At 47.1% G+C, this 23,850-nt stretch overlaps 1 protein-coding gene across 2 annotated transcripts in view; it reads right to left on the bottom strand.

The window, feature by feature from the left end:
• Window positions 1–23,850, bottom strand: part of LOC137368613 (ribonuclease T2-A-like) — a 171,476-nt gene that overhangs the window by 127,612 nt on the left and 20,014 nt on the right. For both annotated transcript variants that reach the window (XM_068028756.1, XM_068028757.1), the window contains exon 3: window positions 10,236–10,294. In XM_068028756.1, the coding sequence (XP_067884857.1) occupies window positions 10,236–10,294 (59 nt within the window). The remainder of the gene's footprint in view (window positions 1–10,235; window positions 10,295–23,850) is intronic.

The following is a 23,850-nucleotide window of genomic DNA, read 5'->3' as shown; positions in this document are numbered from 1 at the left end:
CCATTCATGTATCTGTCTAGATACATCTTAAAAGACGCTATCGTGCCCGCGTCTACCACCTCCGCTGGTAATGCGTTCCATGCACCCACCACCCTCTGCGTAAAGAACTTTCCACGCATATCCCCCCTAAACTTTTCCCCTTTCACTTTGAACTCGTGTCCCCTTGTAATTCAATCCCCCACTCTGGGAAAAAGCTTCTTGCTATCCACTCTGTCTATACCTCTCATGATTTTGTACACCTCAATCAGGTCCCCCCTCAACCTCCGTCTTTCTAATGAAAATAATCCTAATCTATTTTAGAACGTTCCTCAAATGAGGCCATATGGGTGGAACTTAAAAACAAAAAGGGGGGCAATCACTTGGCTGGGAGTGTACTACAGGCCTCCAAACAGTCAGGGAGAGATAGAGGAGCAGATATGTAGGCAAATCTCAAAGAGGTGTAAAAATAATAGGGTAATAATAGTAGGGGATTTCAACATCCCCAATATCAACTGGGATAGTCTTAGTGCAAAAGGCTTAAAGGGGGCAGAATTCTTAAAATGCATACAGGAGAGCTTTTTGAGCCAGTACGTAGAAAGTCCTACAAGAGAAGGGGCAGTACTGGACCAAATCCTCGGGAATGAAGCGGTCAAGTGGTAGAAGTGTCAGTGGAGGAGCATTTCGGGGATAGTGATCATAACTCTAAGGTTTAGGGTTGTTATGGTTAAGGACAAAGATGGACCAGAAATAAAGATACTGAATGTGGGGAAGGCCGATTTCAATTTGAAAAAACAGGATCTGGCCAAAGTGGACTGGGAGCAGCTACTTGCAGGAAAGTCGACATCTGATCAGCGGGAGTCATTCAAAGAGAAAATAGTGAGTTCAGAGCCAACATGTACCCGTTAAGGTGAAGGGTAGGACCAACAAGTCCAGGGAACCCTGGATGTCAAGGGATATAGAGGATTGGATCAGGGAAAAAAAGGAGGCTTGTGGCAGATTCAGAGCACTGAAAACAGCGGAGGCATTAGAGGAGTATAGAAAGTGTAGGGGGGTTCTTAAAAAAGTAATTCGGAGAGCGAAGAGGGGACATGAAAAAACACTGGAGGGTAAGATAAAGGAAATTCCCAAGGCGTTTTATAAGTATATTAAGGGCAAGAGGATAACCAGGAACTTTCAGTGCAGCAGCTTTTTCGGGAGCAGCGTGTGAGCGAGTGAGCAGCTGGGAAAGTCCGTTTGAAAGTAAATTTAATTTCCTTTTGTTTTTCGGCGGAGGCCAGGGGGCTGCTGGGTAAGTAAAACACTATATATTTGGGCGGTTTCTGAACCCGAGACACCACACTTGTAGTGTCTCCCACCCGCCCTCCTCCTCTAACCAAAAAAAAGGACCCGGTGGGGTGTTTATAAGGTAAGGCTTTTTCGATTTCTCTGGTTTTATTGTGATTGGTAAAAACTTTTCGTTCCTTTTTCATTTAACTAAGTTTAAACTTAAGATTAAAAATGGCAGGAGATCTCAGACCCGTATCATGCTCCTCTTGCTCAATGTGGGAGCTCAGGGACATGGCTGATGACCCTGACTCCTTCACGTGCAGGAAGTGTGTCCAGCTGCAGCTCTTGTTAGACCGCATGACGGCTCTCGAGCTGCGGATGGACTCACTTTGGAGCATGCGCGATGCTGAGGAGGTCGTGGATAGCACGTTTAGTGAATTGGTCACACCGCAGATTAGGATTGCTGAGGGAGAAAGGGAATGGGTGACCAAAAGGCAGAGAAAGAGCAGGAAGGCAGCGCAGGAGTCCCCCGCGGTCATCTCCCTCCAAAACAAGTATACCGTTTTGGATACTGTTGAGGGAGATGGCTCACCAGGGGAAGGCAGCAGTAGCCAGGTCCATGGCACCGTGGCTGGCTCTGCTGTTCCGAAGGGCGGGAAAAAGAGTGGAAGGGCTATAGTCGTAGGGGATTCGATTGTAAGGGGAGTAGATAGGCGGTTCAGTGGTCGAAAACGAGGCTCCCGAATGGTATGTTGCCTCCCAGGTGCACGGGTCAGGGACGTCTCAGATCGGCTGCAGAACATTCTAAAGGGGGAGGGTGAACAGCCAGTTGTCATTGTGCACATAGGCACTAATGATATAGGTAAAAAACGGGATGAGGTCCTACATGCAGAGTTTAGGGAGTTAGGAGCCAAGTTAAAAAGTAGGACCTCAGAGGTAGTAATCTCAGGATTACTACCAGTGCCACGTGATAGTCAGAGTAAAAATGAAAGAATAGTCAGGATGAATGCGTGGCTTGAGAGATGGTGCAGGAAGGAGGGGTTCAGATTTTTGGGACATTGGGACCGGTTCTGGGGGAGGTGGGACTATTACAAATTGGACGGTCTACACCTGGGCCGGACTGGAACCAATGTCCTTGGAGGTGCTTTTGCTAACGCTGTTGGGGAGGGTTTAAACTAATGTGGCAGGGGGATGGGAACCAATTGAGGTCAGTTGACAGTAAGGAGGTAGTAACAAAAGCCTGTAAGGAACTAGATAATGAAGTCAGTGTGACTAAGGGGAAGAGCAGGCAGGGAGCAGATGATGAATATAAAGGGACTGGTGGTCTGAGGTGCATTTGTTTTAATGCAAGAAGTGTAGTAGGTAAGGCAGATGAACTTAGGGCTTGGATTAGTACCTGGGAGTATGATGTTATTGCTATTACTGAGACTTTGTTGAGGGAAGGGCATGATTGGCAACTAAATATCCCAGGATATCGATGCTTCAGGCGGGATAGAGAGGGAGGTAAAAGGGGTGGAGGAGTTGCATTACTGGTCAAAGAGGATATCACAGCTGTGCTGAAGGAGGGCACTATGGAGGACTCGAGCAGTGAAGCAATATGGACAGAACTCAGAAATAGGAAGGGTGCGGTAACAATGTTGGGGCTGTACTACAGGCCTCCCAACAGCGAGCGTGAGATAGAGGTACAAATATGTAAACAGATTATGGAAAGATGTAGGAGCAACAGGGTGGTGGTGATAGGAGACTTTAATTTTCCCAACATTGACTGGGATTCGCTTAGTGTTAGAGGTCCAGATGGAGCAGAATTTGTAAGGAGCATCCAGGAGGGTTTTCTAGAGCAGTATGTAAATAGTCCAACTCGGGAAGGGGCCATACTGGACCTGGTGTTGGGGAATGAGCCCGGCCAGGTTGTTGAAGTTTCAGTAGGGGACTACTTTGGGAATAGTGATCACAATTCCGTAAGCTTTAAAATACTCATGGACAAAGACGAGAGTGGTCCAAAAGGGAGAGTGCTAAATTGGGGGAAGGCCAACTACACCAAAATTCGGCAGGAGCTGGGAAATGTAGATTGGGAGCAGCTGTTTGAAGGTAAATCCACATGTGATATGTGGGAGGCTTTTAAAGAGAGGTTGATTAGCGTGCAGGAGAGACATGTTCCTGTGAAAATGAGGGATAGAAATGGCAAGATTAGGGAACCATGGATGACAGGTGAAATTGTGAGACTAGCTAAGAGGAAAAAGGAAGCATACATAAGGTCTAGGCGGCTGATGAAAGACGAAGCTTTGAAAGAATATCGGGAATGTAGGACCAATCTGAAACGAGGAATTAAGAGGGCTAAAAGGGGTCATGAAATATCTTTAGCAAACAGGGTTAAGGAAAATCCCAAAGCCTTTTATTCATATATAAGGAGAAAGAGGGTAACTAGAGAAAGGATTGGCCCACTAAAGGACAAAGGAGGAATGTTATGCTTGGACTCAGAGAAAATGGGTGAGATTCTAAACGAGTACTTTGCATCGGTATTCACCGAGGAGAGGGACATGACGGATGTTGAGGTTAGGAACAGATGTTTGATTACTCCAGGTCAAGTCGGCATAAGGAGGGAGGAAGTGTTGGGTATTCTAAAGGGCATTAAGGTGGACAAGTCCCCAGGTCCGGATGGGATCTATCCCAGGTTACTGAGGGAAGCGAGAGAGGAAATAGCTGGGGCCTTAACAGATATCTTTGCAGCATCCTTAAACACGGGTGAGGTCCCGGAGGACTGGAGAATTGCTAATGTTGTCCCCTTGTTTAAGAAGGGTAGCAGGGATAATCCAGGTAATTATAGACCGGTGAGCCTGACGTCAGTGGTAGGGAAGCTGCTGGAGAAGATACTGAGGGATAGGATCTATTCCCATTTGGAAGAAAATGGGCTTATCAGTGATAGGCAACATGGTTTTGTGCAGGGAAGGTCATGTCTTACCAACTTAATAGAATTCTTTGAGGAAGTGACAAAGTTGATTGATGAGGGAAGGGCTGTCGATGTCATATACATGGACTTCAGTAAGGCGTTTGATAAGGTTCCCCATGGCAGGCTGATGGAGAAAGTGAAGGCGCTTGGGGTCCAAGGTGTACTAGCTAGATGGATAAAGAACTGGCTGGGCAACAGGAGACAGAGAGTAGCAGTAGAAGGGAGTTTTTCAAAATGGAGACGTGTGACCAGTGGTGCTCCACAGGGATCCGTGCTGGGACCACTGTTGTTTGTGATATACATTAATGATTTGGAGGAAAGTATAGGTGGACTGATTAGCAAATTTGCAGACGACACTAAGATTGGTGGAGTAGCAGATAGTGAAGGGGACTGTCAGAGAATACAGCAGAATATAGATAGATTGGAGAGTTGGGCAGAGAAATGGCAGATGGAGTTCAATCAGGGCAAATGCGAGGTGATGCATTTTGGAAGATCCAATTCAAGAGTGAACTATACAGTAAATGGAAAAGTCCTGGGGAAAATTGATGTCCAGAGAGATTTGGGTGTTCAGGTCCACTGTTCCCTGAAGGTGGCAATGCAGGTCAATAGAGTGGTCAAGAAGGCATACGGCATGCTTTCCTTCATCGGACGTGGCATTGAGTACAAGAGTTGGCAGGTCATGTTACAGTTGTATAGGACTTTGGTTCGGCCACATTTGGAATACTGCGTGCAGTTCTGGTCGCCACATTATCAAAAGGATGTGGATGCTTTGGAGAGGGTGCAGAGGAGGTTCACCAGGATGTTGCCTGGTATGGAGGGCGCTAGCTATGAAGAGAGGTTGAGCAGATTAGGATTATTTTCATTAGAAAGACGGAGGTTGAGGGGGGACCTGATTGAGGTGTACAAAATCATGAGAGGTATAGACAGGGTGGATAGCAAGAGGCTTTTTCCCAGAGTGGGGGTTTCAATTACTAGAGGACACGAGTTCAAAGTGAAAGGGGAAAAGTTTAGGGGGGATATGCGTGGAAAGTTCTTTACGCAGAGGGTGGTGGGCACCTGGAACGCATTGCCAGCGGAGGTGGTAGATGCGGGCACGATGGAGTCTTTTAAGATGTATCTAGACAGATACATGAATGGGCAGGAAGAAAAGAGATACAGAACCTTAGAAAATAGGCGACATGTTTAGAGAGAGGATCTGGATCGGCGCAGGCTTGGAGGGCCGAAGGGCCTGTTCCTGTGCTGTAATTATCTTTGTTCTTTGTTCTTTGTTCATTAGGGACCAAAGTGGCAATGTGTGTGTGGAGCCAGAGGACATAGGTGAGGTTTTAAATGATTACTTTTCATCTGTATTCACTATGGAGAAGGACGATGTAGGTGTAGAGATCAGGGAGGGGGATTGTGATATACTTGAACATATTAGTATTGAAAGGGAGGAAGTATTAGTTGTTTTAGCAGGCTTAAAAGTGGATAAATCCCCAGGCCCAGATGAGATGTATCCCAGGCTGTTATGTGAGGCAGGGGTGGAGATAGCAGGGCCTCTGACACAAATTTTCAAATCCTCTCTGGATACAGGAGAGGTACCAGAGGACTGGAGGACAGTGAATGTGGTACCATTATTCAAGAAGGGTAGCAGGGATAAACCAGGTAATTACAGGCCGGTGAGTCGAACATCAGTGGTTAGGAAAATATTGGAAAAAATTCTGAGGGGCAGGATTAATCTCCACTTGGAGAGGCAGGGATTAATCAGGGATAGTCAACATGGCTTTGTCAGGGAGAGATCATGACTAACAAATTTGATTGAATTTTTCGAGGCAGTGACTCGATGTGTAGATGAGGGTAAAGCAGTTGAGGTAGTCTACATGGACTTCAGTAAGGCTTTTGATAAAGGTCCCGCATGGGAGATTGGTTACGAAGGTAAGAGCCCATGGGATCCAGGACAATTTGGCAAATTGGATCCAAAATTAGCTTAGTGGCAGGAGGCAGAGGGTGATGGTCGAGGGTTGTTTCTGTGACTGGAAGCCTGTGGCCAGTGGTGTACCGCAGGGATCGGTGCTGGGACCTTTGCTATTTGTAGTGTGCATTAATGATTTAGACGTGAATATAGGAGGTATGATCAGTAAGTTCACAGATGAATGAAAATTGATGGTGTCTTAAATAGTGAAGAGGAAAGCCTTAGATTACAGGACGATATAGATGGGCTGATAAGATGGGCGGAGCAGTGGCAAATGGAATTTAATCCTGAGAAGTGTGAGGTGATGCATTTTGGGAGAACGAACAAGGCAAGGGAATATACAATGGATGGTAGGACCCTAGGAAGTACAAAGGGTCAGAGGGACCTTGGTGTACTTGTCCATAGATCACTGAAGGCAGCAGCACAGGTAGATAAGGTGGTTAGGGAGGCATATGGGATACTTGCCTTTATTAGCCGAGGCATAGAATATAAGAGCAGGGAGGTTATGATGGAGCTGTATAAAACGCTAGTTAGGCCACAGCTGGAGTACTGTGTACAGTTCTGGGCATCACACTATAGGAAGGATGTGATTGCACTGGAGAGAGTGCAGAGGAGATTCACCAGGATATTGCCTGGGCTGGAGCATTTCAGCTATGAAGAGAGACTGAAAAGGCTAGGGTTGTTTTCCTTAGAGCAGAGAAGGCTGAGGGGGGACCTGATTGAGGTGTACAAAATTATGAGGGGCATTGATAGGATAGATAGGAAGAAACTTTTTCCCTTAGCAGAGGGGTAAATAATCAGGGGGCATAGAATTAATGTAAGAAGCAGGAGGTTTAGAGGGGATTTGAGGAAAAATGTTTTCACCCAGAGGGTGGTTGGAATCTGGAACACACTGCCTGAAGGGGTGGTAGAGGAAGGAACCCTCACAACATTTAAGAAGTATTTAGATGAGCACTTGAAACACCATAGAATACAAGGCTATGGGCCAAGTGCTGGAAAATGGGATTAGAGTAGTTAGGTGCGTGATGGCTAGCACAGACATGATGGGCTGAAGGGCTTGTTTCTGTGCTGTATAGCTCTATGACTCTAAGGATACTGAAGGAAGTGAGAGTGGAATCGCAGAGGCGCTGGCCATAATTTATCAGTCTTCCTTAGTCTCAGGGGTGGTGCCAGAGGACTGGAGAATTGCAAATGTTACACCCTTGTTCAAAAAGGGTGTAAAGATAAGCCTAGCAACTACAGGCCAGTCAGTTTAACTTCCGTCTGGGAAAACTTCTGGGAAAAATAATTCGGGACAAAATTAATAGTCACATGGACAAATGCTAGTTAATTAAGGAAAGCCAGCATGAATTTCTTAAGGGAAAATCATGTTTAACGAACTTGCTGGATTTTTTTGAGGAGGTAACAGAGAGGGTTGATGAGGGCAATGCTACTGATGTGGTGTACATGGATTTTCAGAAGGAGTTTGATACAGTGCCACACAACAGACTTGTGAGCAAACCTATAGCTCATGGAATAAATGGGACGTTAGCAACGGGGAGGCAGTGGCATAGTGGTATTGTCACTGAACTAGTAACTCAGAGACCCAGGGTATTGTTCTGGGGATTTGGGTTCAAATCCCACCACAGCAGAAGGTAGAATGTGAAATCAATTAATTAATTAATTCAGGAGGGCTACCCCTCCTCCTTTGCCACTCTGTCTGTCTCTCCGAAATATTGTGTCCCCTGGAATAATCATTTCCCAACTTTGATCTCCTTGTAACCGTGTCTTGGTGATGGCAATTTGTTCTGGATTATTTACCTCTATTTGTGTCACTAGTTCATCTTTCATATTACAGATGTTTCATGCATTCAGATAAAGGAACTTCAATTTCATTTTTTTACCTCTGTTCCCTGCAATTTCCTTATTTGCCAATGTACAATTTTTGTTAAACTCTTGTCCCATTCTGTCGGCATTTACCCACATCACTATCCTGCTCTGATGCCCTGACCTCTCTTTGGATTTCTAAATTTCCCTTTACCCAAACAATCCCCTCCTCTGTTAGTTTAAAGCCCTATCCACAGCCCTAGTTATGCAATTGGCCAGGACACTGGTTCCAACCCAGTTCAAGTGAAGCCCATCCCAATGGAATAGCTCCCTCTTCCCTGAGTACTGATGCCAGTGCCCCAAGAATCGAAACCCCTTCTTCCCACACCACTCTTTGAGCCAAGCGTTTAGTTCTCGAAGAAGGGTCACTGCCCTGAAACGTTAACTCTGCTTCTCTCTCCACAGATGCTGCCAGACCTGCTGGGTATTTCCAGCATTTCTTGTTTTTATTTTAGTTTAATTCTCTAATCTGCTTGACCCTGTGCCAATTTGCTGTGGCTCGGCTCACAATCCGGAGGTGATTATCTTTGATGTTCTGTGTTTTAGTTTGGAGCCTAACTGCTCAAATTCTCTAAGCGAACATCATTTCTGGTTCTACCTATGTCACTGGTTCCCACATGGACCATGACAACTGGATCCTCCCCCTCCCACTCCAGGTTCCACTCCAGCCTCAAGGAGATGTCCTTAACCCTGGCACCAGGCAGGAAACAGTCATCGGAGCTCCCGGTCACAGCGACAGAGACCAGTATCTATCCCCCTGACTATACTGTCTCCTATCACTACCACATTCATCTTCACTCCCCCCACTGGAATGGCACCTTTCACCATGGTGCCATGGTGAGTCCGCTCATCCACCTTGTAGTCCTTCTCTTCATCCACACAGGTAGCAAGGAGTTTGTACCTGTTGGACAAGGTCAGGGGCTGAGGCTCCTCCATCACTACATGCTGATTCCCCCGATCTGCCTCAATTGCAGTCACACCCTCCAGTCCCTGACCATTGGCCATCTCTAATGTTCTCCCTACTCTAAAGGGTGTGACTGCCTCCTGGAACAAAGTGTCCAGGTAACTCTCCCCCTCCCTGATGCTCCACAATGTCTGCAACTCAGTCTCCAGCTCAGCAATTCTGAACTGAAGTCATGCAAGTTACAGACACTTACTGCAGTCATGGTTGTCCGGGATTGTTTTGTTTCGTTTTGCTCCTATCGGAATTCCATCGCAGGTTCCCAATCCCCTGACAAGCTAGTTTAAACCCTTGACAACAGCACTAGACTTTTTGTGATAAATTCAAGTATATTCCAGGAGATCACAAGAGACCCATCTTGGTACCAACCTCCCACTGTTCTCCCCCGACTGCTCAGAGACCCACTGTTCCCTACTGCAGCTTCAGCTCTTCAATAATTCCAGGTTTTTCATCCCGATTTCTGTATCCGGGAGCCCACGGATCTCTGTGTGTGGGAGTAACTTTTCGAAATCAGTCCTCATTTAACTTTGATAAAAGCAAAATACTGTGGATGCTGGAAATCTGAAATAAAAACAAGAAATGCAGGAAATACTCAGGTCTGACAGTGTCTGTGGAGAAAGAAACAGAGTTAATGTTTCAGGTCAGTTCTGAAGAAGGGTCACTGACCCGAAACATTAACTCTGCTTCTCTTTCCACAGATGCTGCCAGACCTGCTGAGTATTTCCAGCATTTGTTGTTTTTATCTCATTTGACATTGACTAGATTGAACCTGTCTCACGAGTTCTACTCCCCACTCTTTCAAGTAATATCCTAAATGAACCATTTTTTCAGCATCACACGGCAGGGATCAGTTGAGCCAGTCTACATTGGTTCCTTGCTGGTATTACCAAACTAACCCTGCAACATTCTTCTTTTCAACAACAAAACAATAACAATTCACATCCCGTAATAAGATGCCTCTTTTCAAAGAGGAATGGCCTGGGTGTCTGTGTGTTTGTCAGTGTGTGTCTTTGTGTTAATCAGTGTGAGTGAGTCTGCGTGTGTGTATGAGTGTGTGTATGAGTGTGTGTATGAGTGTGTGTATGAGTGTGTGTATGTGCGTCTGTGAGCGTGTGTCTGTGAGCGTGTGTAGCTCACCTTGGAATATCAGGGCTGCATCATCCACTGACTCTCCCACCCAGAACCATTGACACTGGAATCAAACCCGTGATGCCTGGTTCTGAATGAACTGGAAATATAACTGTTTAATGTAAAAAGAATGTTACCAGAAGCCATGGATTGTCCAGTAATGATTTTGACACGCATTGCCATTCCAGGAGTTGAGCTGCAGGAAAAAAAATTGAAAAGCATCAATCACTGAAAACAATCAACAGCTGAGCCGGGACAGACAGTGGGGTCTGGGAGTAATCCTGGGACAGGCAGTGGGGTCTGGGAGTAATCCTGGGACAGGCAGTGGGGTCTGGGAGTAATCCTGGGACAGGCAGTGGGGTCTGGGAGTAATCCTGGGACAGGCAGTGGGGTCTGGGAGTTATCCTGGGACAGGCAGTGGGGTCTGGGAGTAATCCTGGGACAGGCAGTGGGGTCTGGGAGTTCTCCTGGGACAGGCAGTGGGGTCTGGGAGTTCTCCTGGGACAGGCAGTGGGGTCTGGGAGTAATCCTGGGACAGGCAGTGGGGTCTGGGAGTAATCCTGGGACAGGCAGTGGGGTCTGGGAGTAATCCTGGGACAGGCAGTGGGGTCTGGGAGTAATCCTGGGACAGGCAGTGGGGTCTGGGAGTAATCCTGGGACAGGCAGTGGGGTCTGGGAGTAATCCTGGGACAGGCAGTGGGGTCTGGGAGTTATCCTGGGACAGGCAGTGGGGTCTGGGAGTAATCATGGGACAGGCAGTGGGGTCTGGGAGTAATCCTGGGACAGACAGTGGGGTCTGGGAGTAATCCTGGGACAGACAGTGGGGTCTGGGAGTAATCCTGGGACAGGCAGTGGGGTCTGGGAGTTATCCTGGGACAGGCAGTGGGGTCTGGGAGTAATCATGGGACAGGCAGTGGGGTCTGGGAGTAATCCTGGGACAGACAGTGGGGTCTGGGAGTAATCCTGGGACAGGCAGTGGGGTCTGGGAGTAATCCTGGGACAGGCAGTGGGGTCTGGGAGTTATCCTGGGACAGGCAGTGGGGTCTGGGAGTAATCCTGGGACAGGCAGTGGGGTCTGGGAGTAATCCTGGGACAGGCAGTGGGGTCTGGGAGTAATCCTGGGACAGGCAGTGGGGTCTGGGAGTAATCCTGGGACAGGCAGTGGGGTCTGGGAGTTATCCTGGGACAGGCAGTGGGGTCTGGGAGTAATCCTGGGACAGGCAGTGGGGTCTGGGAGTTATCCTGGGACAGGCAGTGGGGTCTGGGAGTTATCCTGGGACAGGCAGTGGGGTCTGGGAGTAATCCTGGGACAGGCAGTGGGGTCTGGGAGTTATCCTGGGACAGGCAGTGGGGTCTGGGAGTAATCCTGGGACAGGCAGTGGGGTCTGGGAGTTCTCCTGGGACAGGCAGTGGATTCTGGGAGTTATCCTGGGACAGGCAGTGGATTCTGGGAGTTATCCTGGGACAGGCAGTGGGGTCTGGGAGTAATCCTGGGACAGACAGTGGATTCTGGGAGTTATCCTGGGACAGGCAGTGGGGTCTGGGAGTAATCCTGGGACAGACAGTGGGGTCTGGGAGTAATCCTGGGACAGGCAGTGGGGTCTGGGAGTTATCCTGGGACAGGCAGTGGGGTCTGGGAGTAATCATGGGACAGGCAGTGGGGTCTGGGAGTAATCCTGGGACAGACAGTGGATTCTGGGTGTAATCCTGGGACAGGCAGTGGGGTCTGGGAGTAATCCTGGGACAGGCAGTGGATTCTGGGTGTAATCCTGGGACAGGCAGTGGGGTCTGGGAGTTATCCTGGGACAGGCAGTGGGGTCTGGGAGTAATCCTGGGACAGGCAGTGGATTCTGGGAGTTATCCTGGGACAGGCAGTGGATTCTGGGAGTTATCCTGGGACAGGCAGTGGGGTCTGGGAGTAATCCTGGGACAGGCAGTGGGGTCTGGGAGTAATCCTGGGACAGGCAGTGGATTCTGGGAGTTATCCTGGGACAGGCAGTGGATTCTGGGAGTTATCCTGGGACAGGCAGTGGGGTCTGGGAGTTATCCTGGGACAGGCAGTGGGGTCTGGGAGTAATCCTGGGACAGGCAGTGGGGTCTGGGAGTAATCCTGGGACAGGCAGTGGATTCTGGGAGTTATCCTGGGACAGGCAGTGGATTCTGGGAGTTATCCTGGGACAGGCAGTGGGGTCTGGGAGTTATCCTGGGACAGGCAGTGGGGTCTGGGAGTAATCCTGGGACAGGCAGTGGGGTCTGGGAGTAATCCTGGGACAGGCAGTGGATTCTGGGAGTTATCCTGGGACAGGCAGTGGATTCTGGGAGTTATCCTGGGACAGGCAGTGGGGTCTGGGAGTAATCCTGGGACAGGCAGTGGGGTCTGGGAGTAATCCTGGGACAGGCAGTGGGGTCTGGGAGTAATCCTGGGACAGGCAGTGGGGTCTGGGAGTTATCCTGGGACAGGCAGTGGGGTCTGGGAGTAATCCTGGGACAGGCAGTGGGGTCTGGGAGTAATCCTGGGACAGGCAGTGGGGTCTGGGAGTTCTCCTGGGACAGGCAGTGGATTCTGGGAGTTATCCTGGGACAGGCAGTGGATTCTGGGAGTTATCCTGGGACAGGCAGTGGGGTCTGGGAGTAATCCTGGGACAGGCAGTGGGGTCTGGGAGTAATCCTGGGACAGGCAGTGGGGTCTGGGAGTAATCCTGGGACAGGCAGTGGGGTCTGGGAGTTCTCCTGGGACAGGCAGTGGATTCTGGGAGTTATCCTGGGACAGGCAGTGGATTCTGGGAGTTATCCTGGGACAGGCAGTGGGGTCTGGGAGTAATCCTGGGACAGGCAGTGGGGTCTGGGAGTAATCCTGGGACAGGCAGTGGGGTCTGGGAGTTATCCTGGGACAGGCAGTGGGGTCTGGGAGTTATCCTGGGACAGGCAGTGGGGTCTGGGAGTTATCCTGGGACAGGCAGTGGGGTCTGGGAGTAATCCTGGGACAGGCAGTGGGGTCTGGGAGTTCTCCTGGGACAGGCAGTGGGGTCTGGGAGTAATCCTGGGACAGGCAGTGGGGTCTGGGAGTAATCCTGGGACAGGCAGTGGGGTCTGGGAGTAATCCTGGGACAGGCAGTGGGGTCTGGGAGTTATCCTGGGACAGGCAGTGGGGTCTGGGAGTTATCCTGGGACAGGCAGTGGATTCTGGGAGTTATCCTGGGACAGGCAGTGGGGTCTGGGAGTTCTCCTGGGAGAGATGGTGAGTTCTGGGAGTTATCCTGGGAGAGATGGTGGGTTCTGGGGGTTATCCTGGGAGAGATGGTGGGTTCTGGGGCTTATCGTGGGAGAGATGGTGGGACCTGGGTCATGGTACACATTTCTACAAACGATGTAGGTAAAAAAAAGGATGAGGTTCTAAAAGCAGAATATAGGGAGCTAGGAAGTAAGTTGAAAAGCTGGACGTCAAAGGTAGTGATCTCAGGATTACTACCAGTGCCACGTGCTAGTCAGAGTAGAAATAGCAGGATATATCAGATGAATACGTGGCTGAAGAGATGGTGTGAGGGGGAGGATTTTAGATTCCTGGGAAATTGGAACCAGTTCTGGGGGAGGTGGGACCAGTACAAACTGGACGGGTTACACCTGGGCAGGACCGGGACTGATTGTCTAGGGGGAGTATTTGCTAGAGTGGTTGGGGAGGGTTTAAACTAAAAAGTCAGGGGGATGGGAACCTTTGCAAGGAGTCAGAGGAGGGGGTATCAAAGACAAGAACAAAAGACAGTGAGTGGAATAAGAAAAAAGTGACAGGCAGAGAAAACAAGGGCCAGAATCAAACAGGGCCACAGTGAAAAATAGTGGGAAGGGGATAAGTAATGTTAAAAAGACAGGCCTTAAGGCTTTGTGCCTTAACGTGTGGAGCATTCGCAATAAAGTGGATGAATTAATCCTGCAAATAAATGTAAACAGGTATGATATAGTCGGGATTACGGAGACATGGGTGCAAGGTGACCAGGGATGGGAAATGAACATCCAGGGATATTCAGTATTTAGGAAGGACAGACAAAAAGTAAAAGGCAGTGGAGTTGCATTGCTGGTTACAGAGGAAATTAACACAATAGTGAGGAAAGATATTAGCTCTGACGATGTGGAATCTGTATGGATAGAGCTGAGAAACACTAAGGGGCAAAAAACATTAGTGGGGGTTGTATATAGACCCCCAAACTGTAGTGGTGATGTTGGGAATGGCATTAAACAGGAAATTAGAGATGCATGCGATAAAGGAACATCTGTAATTATGGGTGATTTTAATCTGCATATAGATTGGGCAAATCAAATTAGTCACAATACTGTAGAGGAGGAAATCTTGGAATGTATACGGGATGGTTTTCTAGACCAATACGTTGAGGAACTAACTAGAGAACAGGCCATCCTAGACTGAGTATTGTGTAATGAGAGAGGAATAATTAACGATCGAGTTGTGCAAGACCCCTTGGGGATGAGCGACCATAATATGATAGAATTCTTCATCAAGATGGAGAGTGATGTAGTTGATTCTGAGAAAAGGGTCCTGAATCTTAGTAAAGGAAACTACGAAGGTATGAGGCGCGTGTTGGCCATGACGGATTGGGAAAGGTTACTTAAAGGGATGACGGTGGATAGGCAATGGCAAACATTTAAAGAGTGCATGGATGAACTGCAACAATTGTTTATCCCTGTCTGGTGCAAAAGTAAAATGGGAAAGGGAGCCAAACCATGGCTTACAAGGGAAATTAGAGATAGCATTAGATCCAAGGAAGAGGTATATAAATTTGCCAGAAAAACAACAGACCTGAGGATTGGGAGCAGTTTAGAATTCAGCAAAGGAGGACCAAGGGATTGATTAAGAAGGGGAAAATAGAGTACGAGAGTAAGCTTGCGGGGAACATGAAAACTGACTGTAAAAGTTTCGATAGGTATGTGAAGAGAAAAAGATTGGTGAAGACAAATGTAGGTCCCTTACAATCAGAAACAGGGGAATTTATTATGGGGAACAAAGAAATGGCTGATCAACTAAATGCATACTTTGGTTCTGTCTTCACAAAGGAGGACACAAATATCATACCAGAAATGTTGGGGAACGCAGGGCTTAGTGAGAGAGAGGAACTGAAAGAAATCAGTATTGGTAGAGAAATGGTGTTGGGAAAATTGATGGGCTTGAAGGCCGATAAATCCCCAGGGCCTGATGGTATGCATCCCAGAGTATTTAAGGAAGTGGCCCTAGAAATAGCGGATCTCCTGGGAGAGATGGTGGGGTCTGGAAGTTATCCTGGGAGAGACGGTGGGTTCTGGGAGTTATCCTGGGATACATGGTGGGTTCTGGGGGTTATCCTGGGAGACGGTGGGGTCTGGGGGTTATCCTGGGAGAGATGGTGGGGTCTGGAGGTTATCCTGGGAGAGATGGTGGGGTCTGGAGGTTATCCTGGGAGAGATGGTGGAAAATGAGAGTTATCCTACAGACATAATTATGGAACAGGAGGCCATTTGTCCCATCAGGCCCATGCTGATTCTCTGTACAATTCAGTCTGTCCCGCTCCCCTGCTTTATCCCCATAACCCTGCAAGTTTATTTCCCTCAGGTGCCCATTGAATTTCCTTTTGAAGCTATTGATCGTCTCTGCTTCCACCACCCTCGTGGGCAGCGATTTCCAGGTCATTACCACTCACTGCACAAAAAAGTTCTTCCTCATATTCCCCCTGTATCTCTTGGCCAAAACGTTCAGTGTCCCCAAGTCCTTGTACCATCAGCTACTGGGAACAGTTTTTCTTTGTCTAACTTATCGAAGTCTGTCATAATCTTGAACACTTCTATTAAATCTCCCCTCAATCTCCTTTGTTCTAAGGAGAACAAACCCAGCTTTTCCAACCTAACCTTGTAACTAAAATCCCTCATCCCTGGAACCATTCTGGTAAATCTCCTCTGCACTCTCTCAAGGACCCTCACATCCTTCCTGAAGTGTGGTGACCAGAACTGGACACAATACTCCAGTTGTGGCCGAACCAGAATTTTATAAAGGTTCAGCATAACCTCCCTGCTTTTTACTCAATGCCTCTATTTATGAATCCCAAGATCCCACATGTTTTACTAATCACCCTCCCAATATGTCCTGCCACCTTCAAAGATCAATGCACATAAACCCCAGCTCCCTGTCTTCCTGAACACTCTTTCGTATTGTGCCATTAAGTCTATATTGCCTGACCTTATCCCTTCTGTCAAATGCATCACTTCACACTTCTCTGCATTAAATTCCATTTGTCACTTGTCTGCCCATTCTGCCAGCCTGTCTCTGTCCTGTTACAGTTGATTTGTATCATCCATTGATATCGGATCCAGTTCACGTTCAAGAAAATTAAGTGTGACATCACTGGCAAGCAGGTAGTTGATTGAGTGGGGCCGAAGCCACCTGCCTGGTGAATATCTGGTAAGTGATTAAGGTCCATTCCAATGCTAAGGTTTAAAATAGTAAAGGAATTAGTGGTAAGCTTAATAAAATATATAAAAAAGGGAAATAAAATAAATAATTGAATAAAATAATTAAGTAGTTAATTAAGACACATTAAGGATGGCAGGACAGGTGATGTGTCACAGCTGCAGCATGTGGGAGCTCCTGGATGCCAGTGTGATCCAGGGCAAACACGTCTGCAGTAAGTGTTTGCGATTCAAAGAGCTTCAGCTCAGAGTCATTGAACTGGACTCCGAGCTGCAGACGCTGCGACACATCAGGGAGGGGGAAAGTTACCTGGACATTTTGTACCAGGAGGCAGTCACACCCCTTAGGATAGGGTCTTCTGATTTGGTCAGTGCTCAGGGACAGGAGAGTGTGGCTGCAGCTGAGGCTGGTAAGGTGACCAAGAGGGCAGGAGTGCAGGAGCCTCAGCTTTTGTGATTGTCCAACATGTTTGAGGTTCTTGCAGCTTGTTTGGATGAGAGTGGGGGCTGCAAGGTGGATGAGCAACCTGACCATGGTACAAGAAGCCAATAAGTGGAGGGAGAAGAATGGAATGTATTAATAGTAAGGGACAGTGTAGTTAGGGGAATTGACACTGTTCTCTGCAGCAAAGAGCGAGAGTCCAGACAGCTGTGTTGCCTGCCCAGTGCCAGGATTCGGGAATTCTGCTCAGGGCTGGAGAGAAACTTACAGTGGGAAAGGAAAATGAGTGGAAGAGCTAGAGTGATGGGGGATTCTATCGTAAGCGGTACAGACAGGCGTTTCTGTGGCCACAAACGAGACTCCAGGATGGTATGTTGCCTCCCTGGTGCTAGGGTCAAGGATGTCATGGAGCGGCTGCAGGACATTCTGAAGGGGGAGGGTGAACAGTCAGAGGTCATGGTACACATTGGTACCAACGACATAGGCAGGAAGAGGGATGAGGTCTTGCAACAAGAATTTAGAGAGCTAGGTTGCAGGTGAAAAAGCAGGACCCCAAAGGTTGTAATCTCTGGATTACTCCCGGTGCCACGTGCTGTTGAGTTTAGAAATAGGAGGATAGAGCAGATTGAAGTGTAGCTGAGGAGATGGTGCAGGAGGGAGGGCTTTAGTTTCCTGGATCACTGGGTCTGTTTCTGGCAAATGTGGGACCTGTAAAAGTTGGACAGGTTGCACCTGAACCGGAACGGGACCAACATCCTTGCTGGGAGGTTTGCTAGTGTTGTTGTTGGGGGGGAGGTTTAAACTAATTTGGCAGGGGGATGGGATACAGAGTGGAGGTACAGTAGGGGGTGATGCTCAGTCAAATATAGAAGAGAAACTGAGTCAGTCTGGAAGGCAGAGCAAATATAGATCTGATAAGACACAAGGGAAAAATTCAAGGCTGGATTGCATTTACTTTAATGCAAGGAGTCTTACTAGTAAGGCAGATGAATTGAGGGCATTGATTAACACATGGGATTATGATATTATTGCTATCACAGAGACATGGCTGAGGGAGGGACAGGACTGGCAGCTCAATATTCCAGGGTATAGAATCTTCAGGTGTGACAAGGGAGGGGATAAAAGAGGAGGTAGCATTGCACTGTTGATCAAGGAGTCAATTACTGCAGTAAGGAGGGATGATATCTTAGAAGGTTCCTCAAATGAGGCCATATGGGTAGAACTTAAAAACAAAAGGGGGGCAATCACTTGGCTGGGAGAGTACTGCAGGCCTCCAAACAGTCAGGGAGAGATAGAGGAGCAGATATATTGGCAAATCTCAGAGAGGTGTAAAAATAATAGGGTAATAATAGTAGGGGATTTCAACTTCCCCAATATCAACTGGGATAGTCTTAGTGTAAAAGGCTTAAAGGGGGCGGAATTCTTAAAATGCATACAAGAGAGCTTTTTGAGCCAGTACGTAGAAAGTCCTACAAGAGAAGGGGCAGTACTGGACCTAATCCTAGGAAATGAAGCTGGACATGTGGTAGAAGTGTCCGTGGGGGAGCATTTCGGGGATAGTGATCATAACTCTGTAAGATTTAATGTAGTTATGGAAAAGGATAAAGATGGACCGGAAATAAAGGTACTGAATTGGGGGAAGGCCGATTTCAATTTGATAAAACAGAATCTAGTGCGTCTGTTCATACGTATCCTCACTGTTTGCCTTTCCTCCAAGTTTGGTATCATCAGCAAATTTGAAAATGTTGCTGTCTACTCCAATAAACTGATGTAGAAAATTGTCCTGAACACACTCCAGAAACTCTTGTCCCTCTCTGCCATTTATACTATTACTATCCCAGCCTACCTTCGGATAATTCAAGCCCCTATTATAAGTACTCTATAATTCTTACACCTCTGATTTCCTTGCAGTTTTGTTCCTCTCCATCTTTCTCACCAGTTGGTGTCCTATAGAATGCACCCAGCAAGATAATGGCACCTCTATTGTTCCTTAGCTCTAACCAAATATTGTCCTTCACCTCTCGAGGACGTCCTCTCCTTCTAACACTAATATTCTCCTTAATCAAAACTGCTACCCCTCCTCCTTTCCATCCTTCTCTATCTTACCCCAACACCTTGTATCCAGGAAGATTGAGTACTCAGTCCTGTCATTTTTGAGCCTGGTCTTCATTATCGCCACAAAATCATATTTCCACGTGGTTATCTGCACTTGCAACTCACTAACCTTATTTACCACACTCCAAGCATTCACATACATTCGCAGTAAACCAAATTTTGATTTTATTACATTCCCTCTTACTTTGATCTCACCTAATACCATACTCTAGTGCCAGATGTCTCTCCCAATTTTCGTCTCGTGTATTATTTTCTGGTTCCCACACCCCTGCCAAGTTACTCTAAACTCTTTTCAAAAACACAGGCAAATCACCCTGCAAGGAAATTGATCCTGGCCCAATGGTGCATCCTGTACATGGCCTGTACAGCTCCCAGCTCCTCCAGAACTGGTCCCAATATCCCAGGAATCTAAAGTCCTCCATCCTGCACCATCTTTCCAGCCATGCATTGATCTCCTATATTCCTGTCTCTATACTCACTAGTGTGTAGTACTGAAAGTAATCAGGAGATTACTATCTTTGAGGTCCTGCTCACTAGTCTCCTACCAGCTCCCTAAAATCTGCCTGCAGGACCTCATCCCCCTTTCTACCTATGTCGTTGGTACCAATATGGACAACGACCTCTGGCTGTTCACCCTCTCCCAGTCAGGATGCTCTGCAGCTGATCAGTGGCATCCTTGACCCTGACACCAGGGAAGTATCACCTTCCTGAATTCGCATTTGTAGCTGCATAACACCTGTCTCTTCCCCTAACTATAGGATCCCCTATCACTGTTGCTTTGCCAATCTTTCTCCTGTCCCCCCCTGTACAGCTGAGCCAGCCGTGGTGCCATGGACCTGGCCCCAGAGGAACCATCACTCTCACCAGTATTCCAAACTGAATGGAAAGTGAGATGCACTCGGAGAACTCCTGCAGTACCTGACTGGTCCTTCTTGGCTGTCTGGCAGTCACCAATACACTTAAGCTGCTGGTTGAACACATTCAGAAGCATCTATCCATGAAACTCTCAGCCTCACGGATGCACCACAATGTTACCAGCTGCTGCTCAACTTCCAAAACCCAGAATTCGAGCTGCTCCAGCTGGCGGCACGTCCTGCACATAATTGTCCAGGACAAGAGAGGCATCCTGGAGTTCCCACATGCAGCAAGATGTGCACTCCACAGGACTGAAATGCCCTGCCATGCCTATCACAGAATCACAGAATAATACAGTGCAGAAGAGGCCCTTCGGCCCATCGAGCCTGCACCGATGCATTAAAGACACCTGACCTGTCTACCTAATCCCATTTGCCAGCACTTGGCCCATAGCCTTGAATGTTATGACGTGCCAAGTGTTCATCCAGGTACTTTTTAAAGGATGTGAGGCAACCTGCATCTACCACCCTCCCAGGCAGGGCATTCCAGACCGTCACCACCCTCTGGGTAAAAAAGTTCTTCCTCAAATCCCCGTTAAACCTCCCGCCCCTCACCTTAAACTTGTGTCCCCTCATAACTGACCCTTCAACTAAGAGGAACAGCTGCTCCCTATCCACCCTGTCCATACCCCTCAGAATCTTGTACACCTCGATCAGGTCACCCCTCAGTCTTCTCTGCTCCAGCGAAAACAACCCAAGCTGATCCAACCTCTCTTCATAGCTTAAATGATCCATCCCAGGCAACATCCTGGTGAATCGTCTCTGCACCCCCTCCAATGCAATCACATACTTCCTATAATGTGGCGACCAGAATTGCACACAGTACTCCAGCTGTGGCCTTACCAAAGTTCTATACAACTCCAACATGACCTCCCTGCTTTTGTAATCTATGCCTCGATTGATAAAGGCAAGTGTCCCATATGCCTTTTTCACCACCCTATTAACCTGCCCTTCTGCCTTCAGAGATCTATGGACAAACACGCCAAGGTCCCTTTGTTCCTCGGAACTTCCCAGTGTCAGGCCATTCATTGAATATTTCCGTGTCACATTACTCCTTCCAAAGTGGATCACCTCACATTTCAGCGCTAAATTCCATCTGCCACTTTTCTGCCCATTTGACCATCCCGTCTATACCTTCCTGTAACCCAAGACACTCCAGCTCACTGTTAACCACTCGGCCAATCTTTGTGTCATCCGCAAACTTACTGATCCTACCCCCCACATAGTCATCTATGTCGTTTATATAAATGACAAACAATAGGGGACCCAGCACAGATCCCTGTGGTACACCACTGGACACTGGCTTCCAGTCACTAAAACAGCTGTCTGTCATCACTCTCTGTCTCCGACAGCTAAGCCAATTTTGAATCCACCTTATCAAGTTACCCTGTATCCCATGTGCATTTGCTTTCTTGAAAAGTCTCCCATGTGGGACCTTGTCAAAGGCTTTGCTGAAATCCATGTAAACTACATCAACTGCACTACCCTCATCTACACACCTGATCACATGCTCAAAAAATTCAATCAAATTTGTTAGGCATGACCTCCCTCTGACAAAGCCATGCTGACTATTCCTAATCAAATTTTGCCTCTCCAAGTGGAAATAGATTCTCTCCTTCAGAATTTTCTCCAATAGTTTCCCTACCACTGACGTGAGACTCACTGGTCTGTAGTTCCCTGGTTTATCACTTTTCCACCAATAAACTTACCATTAAACTTGCTACGTAAATATAAAAAAGGCACACCAACTACTCACCAATCAGCTGCTTTTCCTGCACGGATGTCATATTATTTCACAGGAAGGTTAACTAAAATATTTTATTTAACTCTTATTAACTCAAAACATTAATTTTTCAGTAAATTAAAATCTAAGACTTTAGTGTTCCTATCAACTACTATTTAATATTTAACTTTATCCCCGGATCTAATTGGGTAATTGACCATGGATATTAATTATATGATAAATTATAAAATCTGTTTTAGTTTTTATATGAATGAATAGATAGAATCATTGAAAGTTTAAGGCACAGAAAGAGGCCACTTGGCCCATCGTGTCTGTGCCGGCTGAGAAACGATCCACCTAGTCTAATCTCACCTTCCAGCATTTGGTCCATACCCCTGCAGATTACGGCACCTGAGGTGCATATCCAGACTCCTTTTAAATGAGTTGAGGGTTTCTGCCTCAAATACCCTTTCAGGCAGTGAGTTCCAGACCATCACCACCCTCTGGGTGAAAAGGTTTTTCCTCATCTACCCTCTAATCTTTTTACCAATCACTTTAAATCTATGCCCCCTCATCACTGACCTCTCTGCTAAGGTGAATAGACCCTTCACCTCCACTCTATCCAGGCCCCTCAAAATTTTGTACATTTCAATCAGATCTCCCCTCAGCCTTCTCTGTTCCAAGGAGAACAACTCCAGCCTATCCAATCTTTCCTCATAGCTGCATTTTTCCAGTCCTGGCAACATCCTCGTAAATCTCCTCTGTACCCTCTCTAGTGCAATTACATCCTTTCTGTAATGAGGTGACCAGAACTGCACACAGTACTCAAGTTGTGGCCGAACCAATCAGTTATACAGTTCCAGCATAATCTCCCTGCTCTTATATTCTATTCCACAGCTAATAAAGGAAAGGATTCCATATGCCTTCTTAACCACCTTATCGACCTGTCCTGCTACCTTCAGGGATTTGTGGACATTCACTCCAAAGTCCCTCACTTCCTCTACGCTTCTCAGTGTTTTCCCATTAATCTTGTATTCCTTTGCCTTGTTTGACCTCCCCAAATGCATCACCTCACACTTATCCAAGTTGAATTCCATTTGCCACTTTTCTGCCCATCTGACCAGACTATCAATATCTTCCTGCAGCCTACAGTTATCCTCCTCGCTATCTACCACATGGCCAATCTTTGTGTCATCCACAAGCTTCTTGATCATGCCCCCTACATTTACATCCAAATCCTTAATATACACCACAAAAAGCAGGGGACCCAGTACTGAGCCCCGTGGAACGCCACTGAAAATAGCCCTCCAGTCACGGAAACACCCATCAACAAGGATAGCTGTGGGCTGCAGGAAGATATTGAGTCAATTTTTTATCCACCATGCTGCATTTCCCTGGATCCCATAGGATTTTATTTTTTTAACCAGTCTGTCATGTGAGACTTTGTCAAAAGCCTCGCTGAACTGCATGTAGACCACATCAACTGCACTACCCTCATCTATCTTCCTGTTACTTCTTCAAAAAATTCAATTAAGTTGGTCAGACAAGACCTTCCCTTAACAAATCCATGCTGACTATCCTTGATTAACCTGTGCCTTTCTAAGTGACAGTTTATCCTGTCTCTCAGAATAGATTCCAATAATTTGCCCACTCTGAGGTTAGATTGACTGGTCTGTAATTATTCGGTCTATCCCTCATTTCCTTTTTAAACAGAGGTACAACATTAGCAATTCTCCAATCCTCCTGCAGGACTTGGATCAAATCATATTTGATAGTCTATTAATTTAGAAGAAATTAAAAGCTCTCTTTTCATCCGGCCTGCTTTCTGTTTTCCACATGTTCCAACATCACTTGTTAATTTCTTCTTTGTTTGATAAGGCTCTGAATCTCCACTCGGCTCCTTTACCTCCGGACTCCAAGGAGCTAAAGTAAAATTGAAGTCAATGGGAATCAGGGGGAAAACTCTCTGCTAGTTGGAGTCATTCCTAGTGCAAAGGAAGATGGTTGTGATTGTTGGAGGTCAATCATCTCAGTCCCAGGACATCACTGCAAGAGTTCCTCAGGGTAGTGTCCTTGGCGCAACCATCTTCAGCTGCTTCATCAATGACCTTCCT

The sequence above is a fragment of the Heterodontus francisci genome, chromosome 4 (assembly GCF_036365525.1).
Source record: "Heterodontus francisci isolate sHetFra1 chromosome 4, sHetFra1.hap1, whole genome shotgun sequence".
Taxonomy (NCBI): Eukaryota; Metazoa; Chordata; class Chondrichthyes; order Heterodontiformes; family Heterodontidae; genus Heterodontus; species Heterodontus francisci.
The sequence above is the reverse complement of the archived record's forward strand: the minus strand, read 5'-3'. Positions and strand labels throughout refer to the sequence as shown.